The sequence below is a fragment of the Elephas maximus genome, chromosome 11, assembly GCF_024166365.1.
Source record: "Elephas maximus indicus isolate mEleMax1 chromosome 11, mEleMax1 primary haplotype, whole genome shotgun sequence".
In the NCBI taxonomy this organism is placed as follows: Eukaryota; Metazoa; Chordata; class Mammalia; order Proboscidea; family Elephantidae; genus Elephas; species Elephas maximus.
In genome coordinates this window covers 92,898,118-92,913,936 of record NC_064829.1, presented here as the reverse complement: position 1 = coordinate 92,913,936, position 15,819 = coordinate 92,898,118, and the positions used below count along the sequence as shown (strand labels likewise).

General features: G+C 54.5%; 2 protein-coding genes across 2 annotated transcripts; both read right to left on the bottom strand.

Annotated features, from left to right (window-relative positions):
• Positions 1-9: 9 nt before the first annotated feature.
• Positions 10-5,518, bottom strand: LENG1 (leukocyte receptor cluster member 1). Its single transcript, XM_049900339.1, has 4 exons — positions 5,051-5,518; positions 3,192-3,371; positions 1,052-1,311; positions 10-301 (listed from the first exon to the last, which is right to left on the bottom strand). Exons 1-4 carry the CDS (start codon positions 5,180-5,182, stop codon positions 100-102), a joined length of 774 nt encoding a protein of 257 aa, XP_049756296.1. The 5' UTR covers positions 5,183-5,518; the 3' UTR covers positions 10-99.
• A 229-nt stretch (positions 5,519-5,747) lies between these two features.
• Positions 5,748-15,742, bottom strand: TMC4 (transmembrane channel like 4). The gene is made up of 15 exons (XM_049900337.1): positions 15,619-15,742; positions 14,971-15,187; positions 12,897-13,042; positions 12,386-12,618; positions 12,097-12,218; positions 9,913-10,060; positions 9,248-9,415; positions 8,842-9,005; positions 8,466-8,592; positions 8,030-8,127; positions 7,522-7,705; positions 6,812-6,942; positions 6,558-6,713; positions 6,201-6,279; positions 5,748-6,103 (listed from the first exon to the last, which is right to left on the bottom strand). Exons 1-15 carry the CDS (start codon positions 15,695-15,697, stop codon positions 6,035-6,037), a joined length of 2,121 nt encoding a protein of 706 aa, XP_049756294.1. The 5' UTR covers positions 15,698-15,742; the 3' UTR covers positions 5,748-6,034.
• Positions 15,743-15,819: the final 77 nt, after the last annotated feature.

Genomic DNA, 15,819 nt, shown 5'->3' with positions numbered 1-15,819 from the left:
AATAAATAGTTTTATATGACGGCTGGCAGCAGCAGCCTCTCCTGTACCCCTTGGGAGCAGACACTTGGGGCCTCGGCTCAGCACGAGTCAGTGGGAGGGCTAGGCATCCTGCTGGCGGGGGCGCCGGACCAGCTGGGGGTGAAACTGGGAGTTGTAGCGCCGCCGCCGCTCGTCTGTTTCCTCTGGTGGGTCCTCTTGGGGGGCCCCACCTCGGATCCGGGCCAACAGGGCCTCTGCCCGGGTCCTCTCAGCTGCTTCTCGCTGGAGACGTTCTGCTCGAAGCTGGTCCAGGGATGGGGGCCTGGGGGGGCAGGTGTCAGGTCAGCAGGCTGGGTGGCCCCAGGAGGGCCCACCCCTCCCATCTCTTTTCAGTTGAGGGAGTGGCCACCTCAAACCCCCTTGCTTTCTCCTCACATGACCCCACTCTGAGCTCCTAAAGCCTGCGGGAGGAAGCAGACCAATTCCAGGATCAGCAGGCCAGCCTTCCTCCTGGGCACATGTTTGTGCCTTCTGGCTTCTGTCCTCCCCAGCCTTCAAAATCAGGTTTCCCTCCAGCTCAAGAAACCCACTGCTCATTTTGGTATCTGACGCTGAGCGACTCCCTAGCCCTCTCTGGGCCTCAGTTCCCCTTTAGTAGAAAAGAACTGTAGTCAGTGCATCCCTGTGGGGCCTGGCATCTGGAAGCATCTGGGACACTGACTTCCTCTACAGATCTTAAACTCTGGTCTCAGGAGCCATTATGTTCTTAAACTGATGACCCCTAAGGGTTCTTGTTTGTGTGGCTCATATCTATTAACATTTACCGCATTAGAAACGAAACCGATCTTGAGAACACAAGCGTATGTCCCATTAACCACCACGTCATGTAGCCCCTGGAAGCCTCCACTGTGCATGTGAGGAGTGTGGAAAAGACAAACTGTCATTATGGAAATGAGTGTGACTTCACAGACCTCCACCCCAACCCCGAGAGGGTCTTGGGTTCACTTTGGAGACTGCTCGCACCAGCCAACCCTCCTGCCTGGCTAGCTCTGGACTGAACCTTTCGGCTTACTCCTTGGGGCGCTGTTTCTCCAAAGGCTTTTCCTTTCTGCTGGGCCTGCCCTTGTCACCGCTGTGCCGCCTCTTCTTCCCCAAGTGCTTCTGCATCTCCCGCAGAGGATCCAGGCAGCTCTTGATCTTCTCGTCGGGACCTGGGCCTGGTTGGGGGGGGCCTCGGCCCGGGGGGAGCTGGTACCACGGAGGCTGCGTCTGGGCTTCCGCAGCACTCTGGCCCAGGTATGTCAGGATGCCCAGTGCTTTCTCCTGCCTCTCCTGGAGGGGCCAGAGAAACAGGAGAGATGGGTGCAGCCACTCAGGATGTCTCGGGGGGTGTCAAGCAGGTCTGCCCTCAAGGGGCCCAGCCCTGAGATCCCAAGGTCCTGGGAACAGTCGGTCACTCAGCAAACACACTCAGGGCCTCATGAGCCAGTTACGCCAGAGCTGGGGTATAACAGACTGGCAATGGCAGTAACCAACTGTGAGGAAAGGGGATGGGTGAGGGACACTTTAGGGTTGAAGGCAGAGGAGTGATTGAGGCTGGTTCAAAGTGCGATGGGAATCCCTGGGAGCACATGAGTGCCCATCTGATTTACACTTTAAAAATGTCTCAGCTGGAGTGGGTAGGAATCAGAACTTAAGACCAGGCAGGCTGCTGCAGCTTCCAAATGAGGGGGAGAGAAGGGGCAGGGAGGAGCTGAGAAATGGAAGGACTCCAGTTATAGCAATATCTGCAAGGCAGAGCCCACAAGACGAGCTGATGGACATGCTAAGCAGTGTTTTGGAAACGGGTCTCCTGGCTTCACGGCTAGGACAGCTCTTAGTTGTAGGGGACCATTCTGTGCACTGCAGCTCACCTCATGAGGAGTTCCACCCCCAACACCACCCCTGTTGCTATAAAAGCCAGGAAGGCCCACACAGAGAGTGGTGCTGCCCCTTGAAAAGCCTTGCCTGGCAGGTATACCAGTCAGGAAGAGGGAACACCTGAGAACGAGAGGGAAGCCAGACACTTCACAAGAATACCCCACACCTCCCGAGAATTTGTGGGACAGGCCACAGAAGGTAAGATGATGAACCAGCAAGTTACCACTATTACTCCCTTGGCACATTCCACATCCCTGTAGGGTCTTTTTTTTTTCCTTGTGCTTTACATGAAGGTTTATAGAGCAAATTAGTTTCTCATTAAACAATTAACGCACATATTTTATAACATTGGTTGCCAACCCCACGATGTGTCAACTCTCCCCCCTTCTCAACCTTGGGTTCCCCATTTCCATTCATGCAGCTTTCCTGTCCCCTCCCTGCCTTCTCGTCCTTAACCCCTGGTGTGCCCATGTAGTCTCGTATACATGGTTGAGCTACCTGTATTATTTTATGGGCCTGTCCGATCTTTGGCTGAAGAGTGAACCTTAGGAGTGACTTCAGTATTGAGTTAAAAGGGTGTCGGGGGCTATACTCTTCGGGGTTTCTCCAGTCTTTTGTCAAACTAGTAAGTCTGGTCCTTTTTTGAGAGTCTGAATTTTGTTCTACCTTTTTCTCTAGCTCTGTCTGGGACCCTCTACTGTGATCCCTGTCAGACCACTCGGTGGTGGTAGCCAGGCACCATCTAGTTGTGCTGGACTCAGTCTGGTGGAGGCTGTGGTAGTTGTGGTCCATTAGTCCTTTGGACTAGTCTTTCCCTTGTGTCTTTGGTTTTCTTCATTCTCCCTTGCCCCTGTAGGGTCTTGACCTCAGGCTGGAGACCTGAGCGGTTTGCACCTAGCAACCCCACAGCCAGGCTGTTGTTAATTGCCTTCAAGTCAGTTCCAACTCAGTGACCCCATGCGTGCAGAGTAGAGCTACTTCATAGGGTTTTCAAGGCTGTGATCTTTTGAAAGCAGATCACCAGGCCTGTCTTCTGAAGCACCTCTGGGTGGGTTTGAACCACCAACCTTTCAGCTAGTAGTTGAGCATTTGCACTACCCACAGACTCCATAGCTGGGGTGACTAGCCAAATCCTGTGGGTGCCTGGATAGCGATAGCCAGCACTTCTTGGGTGCTGGTCCGGTACTGTTCTAAATTATGTAGTTCACTCATTTAATTCCCACCATATCTGCACACTCCTGTTGGTCACACCCAAGTGCCCCCCCCAAGCCCCATCGGCAAGGCCAGCTTACCTTCTCCTGTCGTTTTTCCTCCTCATACTCTTTATTGCTTCTGGTCACCCCTTTCCCTTCTTCTAGCAGCTCTCGAAACAGGTCCACAGGGCCAGGACTTGGGGCTCCCACCTCTACTGCTTCAAGCTCAGGTTGCAAGTTCTGGCGCCTGGCCTTCTTGCGTAGGAATTCTGTGCGGGCCTGGGGGAAAGGGGCATTGTAGGCATTCAGAACCCAGAGGTGACTCAAGGGGCTGAGAGTCTGGTGCAGACCACAGAGCATCACAGTCCATGGTCCTGGGGTACTGGGAGCCCAAAGAGGCCCCTGTCCCATCCTGGGGTGAGGCAATGCCTGAGTTTTAAAAGCTGCCTTTCAAATAGTAATCCGTGGGTCATCAAGGTTGGCTGGAAAGAGGATCCCTGGCCTAAACCAGAGGGGTTCCCAGTCAAGTGAAACAAAACAGCTACAGAGGCAGCCAAACCCTGTATTAGGGTCAAAAACACTAAACAAAACCCAGTGCCCTCAAGGCAATTCCGACTCACAGCGACCTTATAGGACAGAGTAGAACCACCACATCTTTCTCTCAAGGAGCGGCTGGCAGGTTCAAACTGTTGAACTTTTGGTTAGCAGCCAAGCACTTTAACCACTGCACCAAGAGCGCTTCTTTGTATTAGGACCAAAACCAAATGAAACCCACTGCCATCAAGTCAATTCTGACTCAGAGTGATCCTATGGGACAGAGTAGAATTGCCCCATAGGGTTTCCAAGGAGCAGCTGGTGGATTTGAGCTGCTGTCTTTTTGGTTAGCAGCTGAGCTCTTATCCACTGCCCCATGAGGGCAAATGTATTAGAACAGATGATCTGAATTTCAGGCATGGCCCCAAGTCACTTTCCCCAGTCATACTTACAACTTCTGCTGATACATGTGAATAAGGAAAGAGCCCAGGGTACCACTTCCAGCCAGTGCTGAGGATCAGGTAAGCGACACAGGTATATACCAACGTTGTTAGCTGAGGATCAGGTAAGCGACACAGGTATATACCAAGCAGAGGTCGTTGTTACTTGGCGTCCAGTAGCCATTGAGTCGATTCCGACTCATGGTGAACCCATGTGACAGAGTAGAACTGCCCCATAGGCTTTGATCTTTACAGAAAGGAGCCCTGGTGGTGCAGTGGTTAAGCACTCAGTTGCTAACCAAAAGGTGGGCAGTTTGAACCCACCAATAACTCTGCAGGAAAGATAGGCAGTCTGCTCCTGTAAAGATTACAGCCTGAGAAACTCTGTAAGACAGTTTCTACTCTGTCCTATAGGGTCGCTATCAGTCGGAATCGACTCAGTGGCAACGGGTTTTTTGGTTTTGGAATTTTTACCAAAACAGATCGCCAAGTCTTTCTCCCACGCAGCCGCTGGTGGGCTCGAACTGCAAGCTTTTCGGTTAGCAGCCAATCACTAAACCGTTAGCCACAAGGGCACTTCAGGTGCCCAATAAATGTGAAGGTTGTGCAAAAAAACCAACCCGTTGCCGTCCACTCAATTCGGATTCATAGCGACCCTACAGGTTGTGCAGGAAACTAAAAGCGATCACAGTTCCTTTCGACCTCGCAAAGGCTCATTATATTCATTCAGCGCATATCTACTCTGTGCCAGGCACTACTCTGGACACTTGGAACGCAAGCGTGGAGGAAGCCGAGACGAGGGTGGGGTCAGGGGAGGCTTCGTGGAGGTAGGCACAGGAGAATTGAGCAGCTCTGCGAGAGACACGTCCCCAACGAGCAAGACCAGAGCCTGAGCCCAGATTACACAAGGGGCGCACTGCGACTGCGCGCCACTCCACTTCCGGGCTCGGCCCCTGGAACCCGCCCGTTCAGACTCAGGCTTACCTCTTGCTGAGCGAGCAGCGCCCTCCGCTCCCGCTCCTTCTCCTCCTCCCGGGCCTGGGCCTCGTCGCGCCGCACGCGCGCCACATTATCCTTGTTTCTGACATGCCAGCTCTTCTTGGGCAAGATATTCATGGCGCTGTAACCGTCCTCGGACTGTCAGACCCGCCTCCTGGCACTTCCGATTGGCGAGGCTGTGCTCCCCCGGTTGTCCCAACCTCGGCCTCAGATTGGTCTCGGGCTAATCAGCACGCCCCCTGTAGGTCTGTAGCGAGAGGTGATTGGCTGAGTCGTCCACCACCCATCACCTCGAATCCGCGCGTGGTAGCGCCTAGTGACTACCTCTTATCAGGGTTTTGAGTCAATCATGGATGGCCCCGCCCCAGGCGCTGCAGAAGCCGCCGACGATTGGCTCTCATGCCTGTCAAGTCGTCTCGCGGAAAAGCGTGTAACACCATCACAAATTCCAATACATTTGATTGGCTCATCCTAGGATGAAGCCCTGGCCCGGTTTGAGAAAACAGGTTTCAAAGAGCGCTCAGCAGCCTTCAAGCCAAAAACCAAAACCCGTTAATGTCAAGTTGATTCTGACTCATAGTGACCCTATAGGACAGAGTAGAACTGCCCCATAAGGTTTCCAAGGCTCTAATTTTTTTTTTTAATCTTTACAGAAGCAGACTGCCACATTTTTCTCCAGAGGAGTGGCTGATGAGTTTGAACCACTGATCTTTCATTAGCAGGCAAGCACTTAACCATTGCACCACCAGCAGCTTCCAGTTGTATTTATTGATAAAAGAAAAATTTCAATAGAGTCAGGGACTTGACGGCCAGAATTCTCCAAATCCTAGGCTGGAAGAGTGCAGTCTTCTCCAGTACTCCCATTTTACAGATGTGAATAGTCGAGGCTTACAAAGGGTATGACACAAAGCCTGGGGGCAGATCTGGAACCCGAACGTGGTTACTTCATTCTGAGCCAGGCTGCGCAAGTCACAGAGCCCCATTGGCCGAGCTCAGCGCCACAACGCGCTGTGCCAGGAAGACTTTATTCTGCGCCTCCTTGAGTAAAAACAGGTGGAAGTGAGACACATCTTCCCTCCCTCATGTCCCTTTCCATATTCTCCAGGAGCTTTCCCAGGTACCCAGCCTGCCTCACCGTCTCTATCTGGCGCTTGAGCTCAGAGATGAGGCGCCCATATGAGTTGGCCACGGACACTGTATATGCCATGAGGATGCTGCAGGAGACAAGGAATAGAAGCCACATCCAAAACACTCTTAGAATGTCTTCAGTGTCTGGCTCCGTAGACACCAGGGATCTAGGGCCTCAGCTCCTCTTCCCTTGGACCCAGTAGTCCAGGCCCCCAGCCCTCTCCTCACTCAGACCGGGAGTCTAGGCCCCCAGCTTCTTCCTCCAGCAGACTCAGGAGTTTGAGTCTCCTCCTCCCTCGGATGCAGGTGGCATGGCCCTCAAATCACACACAAACTTACAACCCAGGAATCCGGGCCCCCTCACCTGGAGAACAGCAGAAGGGGCACAGCAAAGGCCTGGGTCCCCAGGAAGAAGAGAAAGTTCTGAGCGGCCCGAGGGAGGCCATAAATAGACTCAGGGATCTGGGCCCAGATGGATGGCTGTCCCTGGAATGGACCACACAGCTTGGAGGGCGGGATCCTGAAGTCAGAGATGGGTAGAGTTAAGTAGGGCCAGGAGTCAGAGTCCTGGATGAGGGTGGAGGGAGGGATCGAGAGGCGGACTCCTCTCACACTTACAGGAAGATGCTATAAAGCACGGGAACAGCGGAGACGGCCAGAGCCAGGAGGAGGATCAGGGAGAAAAAAAAATTCGCCACGGAGGCCCGGAAGGTGCGGGAAGCCGGGGAGCAGGTGGAGAAAAGGTAGAACTGATGAAGGAAGGCGGGGAAGGAGGAGACTTGTGACACTGAGTCTGAGCCCCAGCCCCTCCTCCCTCAGACCCAGGAGTCCTGACCCCTCTTCATTCAGGACCCAGAAGTCCAGTCCCCAGTCCCCTTTCCCCCAACACATCCAGGAATCCAGGTCCCCACCTCCCTACCCCCATCACAACCAGGAGTCCAGTCCCCAGCCCCCTCCTTTCGCAGACCCAGGACTCCGGACCCCAAGCCCCTCCTGCCTCAGATCCAAGACTCTGGGCCCCCACCCCCCTCATCCCTCAGACCCAGGACTCCGGGCCCCTATGGCCTCCTCCCTCAGACCCTGAAGTCCTGGCCCCCAGTTCCCTCATCCCTTGGACCCAGGAGTCAGGGATCCAAGCCCCCTCCTCCCTCGGACCCAGGAGTCCAGGCCCCCAACTCCTCCTCAAGACCTGATAGTCTGGGTCCTCAGCCCCCTCGTCCTCCAGAACCTCGGAGCAATGTCCCTCAGTCCCTTCATCTCCCTGACCCCAGTAGTCCAGGTCCCCAATACCTCTCCGCTCAGAACCCCGCGTCTTCCCCACTCCGCACCTTTTTCAGATAGAAAAGTAGCAGGAACTTGGCCGTGTTGAGCAGGGGCAGTAAAGGGCAGAAAAAACTCCCCACCCAGACCACTGTCTGCGCGTAGATCAGCTCCAGCACCTCGCCGGGCACCTGGAACTCCAGGGTACCGGCCACACGACCCAGCGCCCCGGGACAGAAGCCACAGAGCAGCCTGAGAGGCGGGGCCGGGCCGAGTCAGGGGCGTGTCGGCCCGGGGTTTCTCCACCTCACCCGTCCCGCCCACCAATCGGAAGAGAGCATATCCAAGGGAGGGCGGAGCTTTCAATATCCCACGTGGAGGGAGCGAAGAGGTGTGTTTAGAGGACAGGGGCTGGGGACAACGCCCGCCAGACGGCCTTAGGGGCGGAATTGGAGGGGGCGGGACCTGAGGACTCAGGCCCAGGAAACCAAGCCGTCAGGGTCGTAGCTATAGAAAAAAGATGGTGGGGCGGGGCTTATTCTATTAGGGGCGGAGCCACCGCGAAAAGGCTCTCACTTTCGAGGAAACTGGATGAGTAGCGTGACTGCCAAGCCGGTCAGCAGATCAAAAAGCAGGAGTTTGTACATCTCCTGCCCCAGCCGGGTCTCCCAGCACTGAGGAAGGAAGAAAACGGGTTAGAAAGACCTCAGGACCCATGCATGCGGATTTCCAAATCGCAAGCCGATAAGATCCTATCAATATTTCCTCTGTGGGCGTCCAGTTTTCTCAAACATCCATACCCCTGTCCTCAGGGGGGTGTTCCAGCCCCCTAGCCCTTCTCTGGACCCACTCAGCTCCTTCTTCCTTCGGGGACCTAGGATCTCCAGCCACAGGCCCGTTCTGCCTCAGGACCTAAGAGTCCGGGACCCCAGGCCCCGCTTCCTTCAGACCCGGAGGTCCAGGGCCCCCTCCTCTCTCATACCCAGGAGTCTGGGTTCCCTGTCCTTCTTACCGGAAGTTCTTTGTAACTGTAGCCACAGGCTTTGCAATTCTCAGCCTCGGCATTGCCCCCGCAAGTGATCTTATTCCAGAGAGAGATGAGCAGGACCGGGAGAGAGACAAGGCGGAGAATCACAGTCCTGGCAGGGGAAGGGAGGAAGGGAGTTAGCATTGACCAGTACTCACCACCTGCTAGATCCTCCTCCGTGGAACGTGCTCACGATTCTCCCCATTTCAGAGATGAAGAAATTGAGGCTCAGTGACAAAGTCAGGATGAATCTAGATCTCCCTGGATCCCTGTCTTCGGGATTTCTGTGTCTTGTCTCTCAGAATCAACATCCCTCCAGCCAGCTCCCCAACCACCAATCCCTAGCCTGGAAGGCTGGAACCTGAGCAGGATAAAAATGATCTGGCGGCTTCGGCTGTAGCCCTCCAGCGAGGCAATGAACGTGAACACAGGTGGCAGCACGAAGTTGACTACGGAGATGAAGATGGGTGGAAGGTAATCCACCAGCAGCTTTAGTAGTGGCGTCTGCTGGACAAAGGAATTCTCCTGGGAGAGAAGGTGGACCAACGGAAGATTATCTGGGCTTCTGGGGGTGGCCCATAAGACCCATGCTTAAAATACTCCTCCAGCTTCGTCTTCATTCGGGCCCCCGAAATCTGGTTCCAACCTCCCCCCTCCCTCTACCCCTCCTCTTCTAAGTTTCCAGGAATCCTAGACTTCAGTCCCCTCCTCCCTTCGACAGGCAGGTCCAGGGCCTCCAACCTCTTCACCTCCAAGACCTTTCGCACCTGCAGCTCCACGGTGTACTCCGTAGCCCAGTAAATTCCATAGAGGGCTGCACCCAGAAGCGCAATCACCAGCAGGTTGAGCAGCCCCCGCACCAACCACACCCTGGCTTGCTGACCCAGGGTCCGCGCTGCAGCCTGGTGCCGCACCACTGCCTCCTCCAGCTCCACCTGAGGCCAGAAGAGACTTCCTCTTCGGCTCCATTCCCGCAGGCCCGGCCACTGGTTTTGAGTCCTGCCTTAACTTGAACTGACGCAGCCCAGCCCCTCTAAAGAGGTCCCTGTTCCATCCCTTCCAGGGCTTCCAAGGCTACAACACAGTTCTGCTGGCCCCGCGCCAAGCACCCCCACCACATCCAAGACCGCCCCTCATCGGCCCCGCCCAGCACTTCAGATGGGCCCAGAGGTCCTGTTCTATTTTATGTAGCCCCGTCCCCTTTGTGGCCACGCCCATCTGTTTGACCAAAAATTATTTAGGCCACGCCCCTTCAGGCTGCTTTTTCCAGTACACTTCCACCTCAAGCATCTGAGATTTTCTAGAAGAAAGTCCCTCTCAGCATCTCACTCAACCCCCATCTCTGATTTAAGCCCTGTTCTAGTTCAGCCCCGCCCCATCCCTCCCTATCTAGACACGCCCACTAGTCGTAGGAACCACCTCCTAAGAGCACCTGCAACTCGTAGCAGATGACACGCTGGCGCAGCCGCACGTGGACATCGCCACAGAGGCCGAAGTTCCAGGCCGAGAACACGCGATGGCTGTAGCTCGTCAGAGTCCCCGACTCGGCCAACAACGTCTGTTTCATGCCGGACACTGAGCTGAAAGAGGGGAAAGCCAGGAGGCCCAGTGTGGACAGGATCACCTATCTCATGGGGCAACCAGGGAAAATGAGCCCAGAGCCGTAGTGGTGGAACAGTTAAGCACTCCACCACTACCCTAGAGGTCAGCAGCTGGAACCTACCCAGGGGCTCCCGAGGAGACGGACTTGGTGATCTGCTTCTGTAAAGATTACAGCCTAGGAAAACCCTAAGGAGCAGTTCTACTCTGTCCTATAGGGTGCTATTAGTCCCACTCGAAGGCACCTAACAAGACCCTTGACATCTGTCGAGCTGCCACCTAGTGGAGAACAGCTCAAAGAGGCAGAGACACAGTGTCTTCGGAGACAAAGACCAAGAGAGACAGAGACAGACCCAGAGGAGAAGGGACACCCCAAAAGAGAGAGGCAAAAACCTAGATGATAGAGACTGAGCTCCAGACAGAAGGGAAACTGGGACCCAAAGTGAGAGAGATGGAGACTGGAGGGAGGACAGAGACTCTGGGGGGGGGGGGAGACTGAGGAGTGGGGGGAGAGACAGACCCAGAGAGAGGGGGATGGAGACTCAGACAGAAGGGGACACAGACCCAGAAAGAGGGGGACAGACTCAGAGAGAGGGGAACAGACCCCCAGAAAGAGAGGGACAGAGACCCAGAGAGAGGGAGATAGAGACCCAGAGAGAGGGGTACAGAGACTCAGAGAGAGGGGGACAGACCCCCAGAGAGAGGGGGAGAGACTCCCAGAGAGAAGAGGATAGAGACCCAGAGTGAGGGGGGACAGAGAGCCAGAGAGAAAGGGGTAGAGATCCAAAGAATGAGGGGTTGTAAGACTGGGGTGGGGGTGGGGGTGGGGAGAGATCAGAGAAAGGGACAGAAACAGAGAGATGCGGGCAAAGAGACTCCATCTCCTGGCCCATCTTTCACCTGGACAGCTTCAGTGGCCTCCCATGCGGTTTCCTTGTTTCCATCACCCTTGCTCTCTTAGAATCCATTCTCTGTTCTCAAGTCAGTGGAACCTTCTTAAAATGCAAATCAGATGGCATTCCGTTTAAAACCTGCTCCGCAGCATCTCCTTGCTCCTAATGTCTATGCTCCTTACTAGCATGGCCGGCCAGAGCCTGTCTGAGGTGGCCTCCCACTTACCTGTCTGAACTCAATTCCTGTCCCTCCTCCTCCTCATACTGGCCTTTCCTTTCCTAGAACACCCCAATATTGTTTCTACCACAGGGCCTTTGCACCTGCAGTTTCCTCTGTCCAGAAAGCTAGTGGCTTGCCTATTCACCTGGCTGGCTCCCTCATATCTTTCAGGTCTTGGTCTCCAACCAGGTCGCCTCCTCAGAGAGGCCTTTACTGTCCACTCCATCGAGTGAGAGTTGCTGCCCATTATTCTCTCTCACAGGGGTAGGTAAATTACGGCCCACAGTCCAAATCCAGTCCAATGCCTGTTTTTGTAAATAAGGTTTCACTGGAACACAGTCACACCAGTTGGCTTACATATTGTATATGGCTGTATGTGTGCAACAATGACAGAGTTGAGTAGTTGGCACACAATGCTGAAAAAACTTACCACCTGGCCCTTTACAGAAATTATGTAATTAATTTGCTTGCTTATTTGTTGAATATCTTATCACCCCACTAAACTGTAAGCTACAGGAGGGAGAAACTTCCCATCTGGCATCCCTAGAATCTAACCCGTTGCTGTCCAGTTGATTTTGATTCCTGGCGACCCCATGTGTTATAGAGTAGAACTCCGTTCCGTAGGGTTTTCTTGGCTTTACAGCAGCAGATAGCCAGGACTTTCTTCTGTGGCATTGCTGGTGGGTTCAAACTACCAACCTTTAGGTTAGGAGTCGAGCACAAACCATTTGCACCACCCAGGGACCCACCCCCTAGCCTCTAGCAGTTAAACATTTTAATATTGATTTTGACTGAAACAGAGAGAAAGGGGCCGCAGAGCAAAGCTCAAGACTCTTGGGGAGGAAGCTCTACCACCACCTCTCCCTCCCCTCCGATCCAGGGTTGCATGCGGGGTGTCACTGACCGGTGCAGGATGAGCAGCAGGCTGAGGAGGCCAGTGACAAAGAGTGAGCACAGGTAGGTGACCGCCAGGCGTGGGCGGGGCGGGTAGAATCCATAGAAGAGAGGTGACCATTCTAGATAACCCTGGGGAGGAAAGGCAAAGAGGGGTCGCCGTAGGGCTGAGGCTGGGTGGAGAAGGGGCCAGGAAGCTGGGCCATCAGGCTGTAGGGGTCATGGTTCGAGATCCAGCTCCTCGAGGGCACCTGGGCTCAGAGATGGGTGGGGAACCTTCCTGGGATTCCTGCACGCACCGCTCCCAAGAGCAAGTTGAAGAGCTGGGTGGGGAAAGTAACCAGCCCCTGGAGGGTCGGGTTGTAGAAGCCGCAAGGTGAGGAGGTATCAGGGTTGGGGGGCCCCGGGGGGGTCCCTTCCAACCAGGTGGGCAGCAGCGTCATGCAGGCATTCAGTACAGCAGCCATCACGTTGAGAAATAGCAGAAAGCGCAGCAGGGAGAAGTAGGACTCGGTGCCGGCCCCGAACTGGCCTGAAGGGGGAAGCAGAGATAAGCCTCCGGTTATCAGGCTACGGCCCCGCCCCTTCCCTCTGCCCCTCCTCCCCGCCTGCTCCAGGCTCCGCCTCTCTCCCCCGCCTCTCCTCCCCGCCGGCTCCAAGGCTGCCCCTCCTCCTTGCCCCTCCTACCCTCGGGCTTCAAGACTCCCCCTCCCCCCTGCACCTCCTCCCTGCTGCTAGGCCCCGGGCCTCCTCCAGGCGGGCCTGCTCCCCAGCCTGGTTCCCAGCATTCCAGCCTCAACCCCACCTTACCCCCGATCCTCTTCAGCGTCCACGCCCAGGGCTGCAGGGTATGCCAACCTTCCCCCATCTTCTCCCTGGACCTCCGAAGCCTCTGGGCCCAGTGTGCCGCCCTGGACCCCGAGTTATGGGCCACTTCGTTCCCAGTGTGGCTCTTCCTGGAAGGGAAATGGAGTAAGAGACAGGCAATGGAGGGCTTGCCAGTTGCCTGTTGAGTCAGTTCAGATTCATGGTGAACCCATGTGTGGCAGAGTAGAACGGTGGTCCATGTGATTTTCAATGGCTAGTTTTTCAGAAGATCGCCAGGCCTTTCTTCAGAGGCTCCTCCGGGTGACTCGAGCCTCCAACTTTTTGGTTAGCAGCGGAGAGAGTAAACTATTTGCACCACACAGGGAGTCCTATGAAGGGCTTAGCAGCCCCAAACTGGAAGCAACCCAAATGCAGAACCAACCCAACAATAGCACCAGAGAAGTGAGCTGTAGTATGTTCATCACATGGACTACCGTAAAGCAACAAAAAGGAATAAACCTAATGTTAACCATAAGGAGCCCTAGTGGCACAATGGTTAAGCACTCAGCTGCTAAACAAAGGTTGCCATTCAAACTCACCCAGCGGCCCACAGGTGAAAAACCTGGCCATCTGCTTCTGTAACCTGTTGTCATGAGTTGATTTCGACTCATAGCGACCCTATAGGACTGAGTAGAACTGCCCTGTAGAGTTTCTAAGGCTGTAAATTTTTGTGGGTGCAGACTGCCACAGTTTTCTGCCTTGGAGCAGCTGGTGGGTTCGAACCAGTGACCTTTTGGTTAGCAGCCCAGTGCTTTAACCACTGCACCACCAGGGCCCCTTTCCGTAAAGATTACAGGCCAGAAAACCCTATGTAGCAGTTCTGCTCCGTAACACATGGGATCGCTATGAGTGGGAATGGACTCTATAACACACAAGAACAACCATAAGAAGCCAAGCACCAAAGAATAAATACTGCACGATTCCATTTACTTAAAGTTCCCAAAAAAGCACAATGAGACGCTATCCTTTAGGGATGCATGTTGTTGTCGTTAGGTGCCGTCAAGTCAATTCCAACTATGGCGACCCGACGTGACAGAAGAGAACTCCCCCATAGGATTTTCTAGGCTGTAATCTTTACAAGATAGCCAGGTCTTTCTCCCATGAAGCCTCTGGGTGGGTTCAAACCATTGACCTTTGAGTAGCAGCAGAGTGCTTAACTGTGTGCCACCAGGGCTCCTTTAGGAATGCATATCAGGAGATAAAGGTATAAAGAAAAACAAGGAAGTGATGATTCCAAAAGTCAGGGAAAGGGTTGCCTTGTGGGAGAAGGGAGGTGACAGGGAAGGGCACCTGGGCTGCTGCAATGTTTTGTCTCTTGCCTTAGGGTTTACCTGGGTGCTCACTTTATAAATATTCTTTAAAGCTGTATATCCTTGTCTCATGCATTTTCTGTAGGCAAATGTGTTAAAAAAAAAAAAAAAGAAATAGAAGAAGGAAGGAGGGAGAAAAGAAAGAAGAAAGGAAGAGAGGGAGGAAAGAAGCAGGAAAGAAAGGAGGTGGGGAGGAAGGAAAGAAGAAAGGAAGAGAGGAACGAAGGGAGGAAGGAAGGAAGAAAAGCTTGGCTTCATATTGTGCTGTTGTGATCTTAAAATGCATAATAATTTTTTAACAAGAGGCCTGGCATTTTCATTTTTCACTGGGCCCCGTAAATTACGTAGGGGAGAGAGGAAAGAAGTAAAACAGAGAGTGACAGGCTACGAAAAGGAGAGGAGGCAGAGATAAAGACGTAAAACAGGAAAAAATAACAGATTTCCAACACAGAGAGAGAAACAGGGAGAGACAGAGACAGCGAGCCGGAGACAGGTTTGGATGCAGATGTGAGATGACAGAGACAAGACCCTGGTAGAGAGAGAGAAGAGTCAGGGACCCAGAGAAGTATCAACAAAAGCATGGAAGTTAAGACACTAAGAGAGATACTTGGAGAGGAGAAAGATAGAAGGCAAAGTAAGAAGCCAGGACATGAGAGAAATGGCCCCACCTCAGGGCCCCTGGGGTCTGAGCAGGAAGTATGTCTCACCTGTGTGCCCGTCTGGCCTGCATGGGCCAGGGCAGCTCCCGGGAGGGGCGAGGGTCCTGCAGCAGCTCCTTTTGGGTGGCTTCCACAAAGGCCTGGATGCTCCCTCCTTCATCCTCATCCTGCTCCTCCAGTGCCCCCCAAGGCAGCACTCCAGGGCCTCGGTACCTGAGGGTGGCAGCGCTGGGGAGCTCGTTCAGCACAGAGGACAGGGACGGGCCTGGAGGAGGGCAGGGGGGTGAGAGGACCCACTCGAGTCCCCTCCTCCCTCAGACCCAGAAGTCCTGGCCCCTCCTCCCTCAGTTCTGCTCAGCCCCCTCCTCCCTCAGACCTAGGAGTCTCAAAAGCCCGACGAACTTCCTCAAGAGCCCAAGTGTGGATTCCCCAGCCCCTTTGAGCCCAGGGCTGAGAAATTCAGCCCTTAACTTCCTTTTCTCTTATTCTGGAGTCCTGGCCCCCTGCCTCTCACACTCCTCAGACACCCCTGCGTTCCAGCCTTTAGCCCTCTCCTTCTTCAAGACCCGAGTCTGGGTCTCCAGATTCCTCCTCCCCCAGAACTCCAGGCCTCTGTTCTTCTCCTCCCCCAGGACTTCCGCCCAGTCTGAGGATTACTCCACCAGGGGTGGATCTGAACCCCACTCGCTCCCCTACCTGGTCTGGCCTCCCGGGGTGCCAGCCACTCCCTAGAGGCGCCCCCCGTGTCAGATCCCCAGGTCAGGCTCTCTTCCATGGCCCCTGGGCTCGTCTGTTGCCGTCTCTAGTGGCCACCAGGGCGGGGACTGCCCCAGGTAAGGGAGGGGCCTGGGCTAGGTCTGTACCTGGCCACCAGGTGGCCCAGAGGCAAGGCTGTAC

Excerpts from the sequence above, each read along its gene's own strand:
- LENG1 (XM_049900339.1), bottom strand. The coding sequence starts at position 5,182 with ATGAATATCTTGCCCAAGAAGAGCTGGCATGTCAGAAACAAGGATAAT. Across the intron at positions 3,372-5,050 it reads CGCTGCTCGCTCAGCAAGAG|GCCCGCACAGAATTCCTACG; the intron begins GTAAGCCTGAGT and ends CCTTTCCCCCAG. Across the intron at positions 302-1,051 it reads GAGAAACAGCGCCCCAAGGA|GCCCCCATCCCTGGACCAGC; the intron begins GTAAGCCGAAAG and ends CTGCCCCCCCAG.
- TMC4 (XM_049900337.1), bottom strand. The coding sequence starts at position 15,697 with ATGGAAGAGAGCCTGACCTGGGGATCTGACACGGGGGGCGCCTCTAGG. Across the intron at positions 12,219-12,385 it reads TCAACTTGCTCTTGGGAGCG|GGTTATCTAGAATGGTCACC; the intron begins GTGCGTGCAGGA and ends TTTCCTCCCCAG. Across the intron at positions 6,943-7,521 it reads TACTTTTCTATCTGAAAAAG|TTCTACCTTTTCTCCACCTG; the intron begins GTGCGGAGTGGG and ends TTCCTTCATCAG.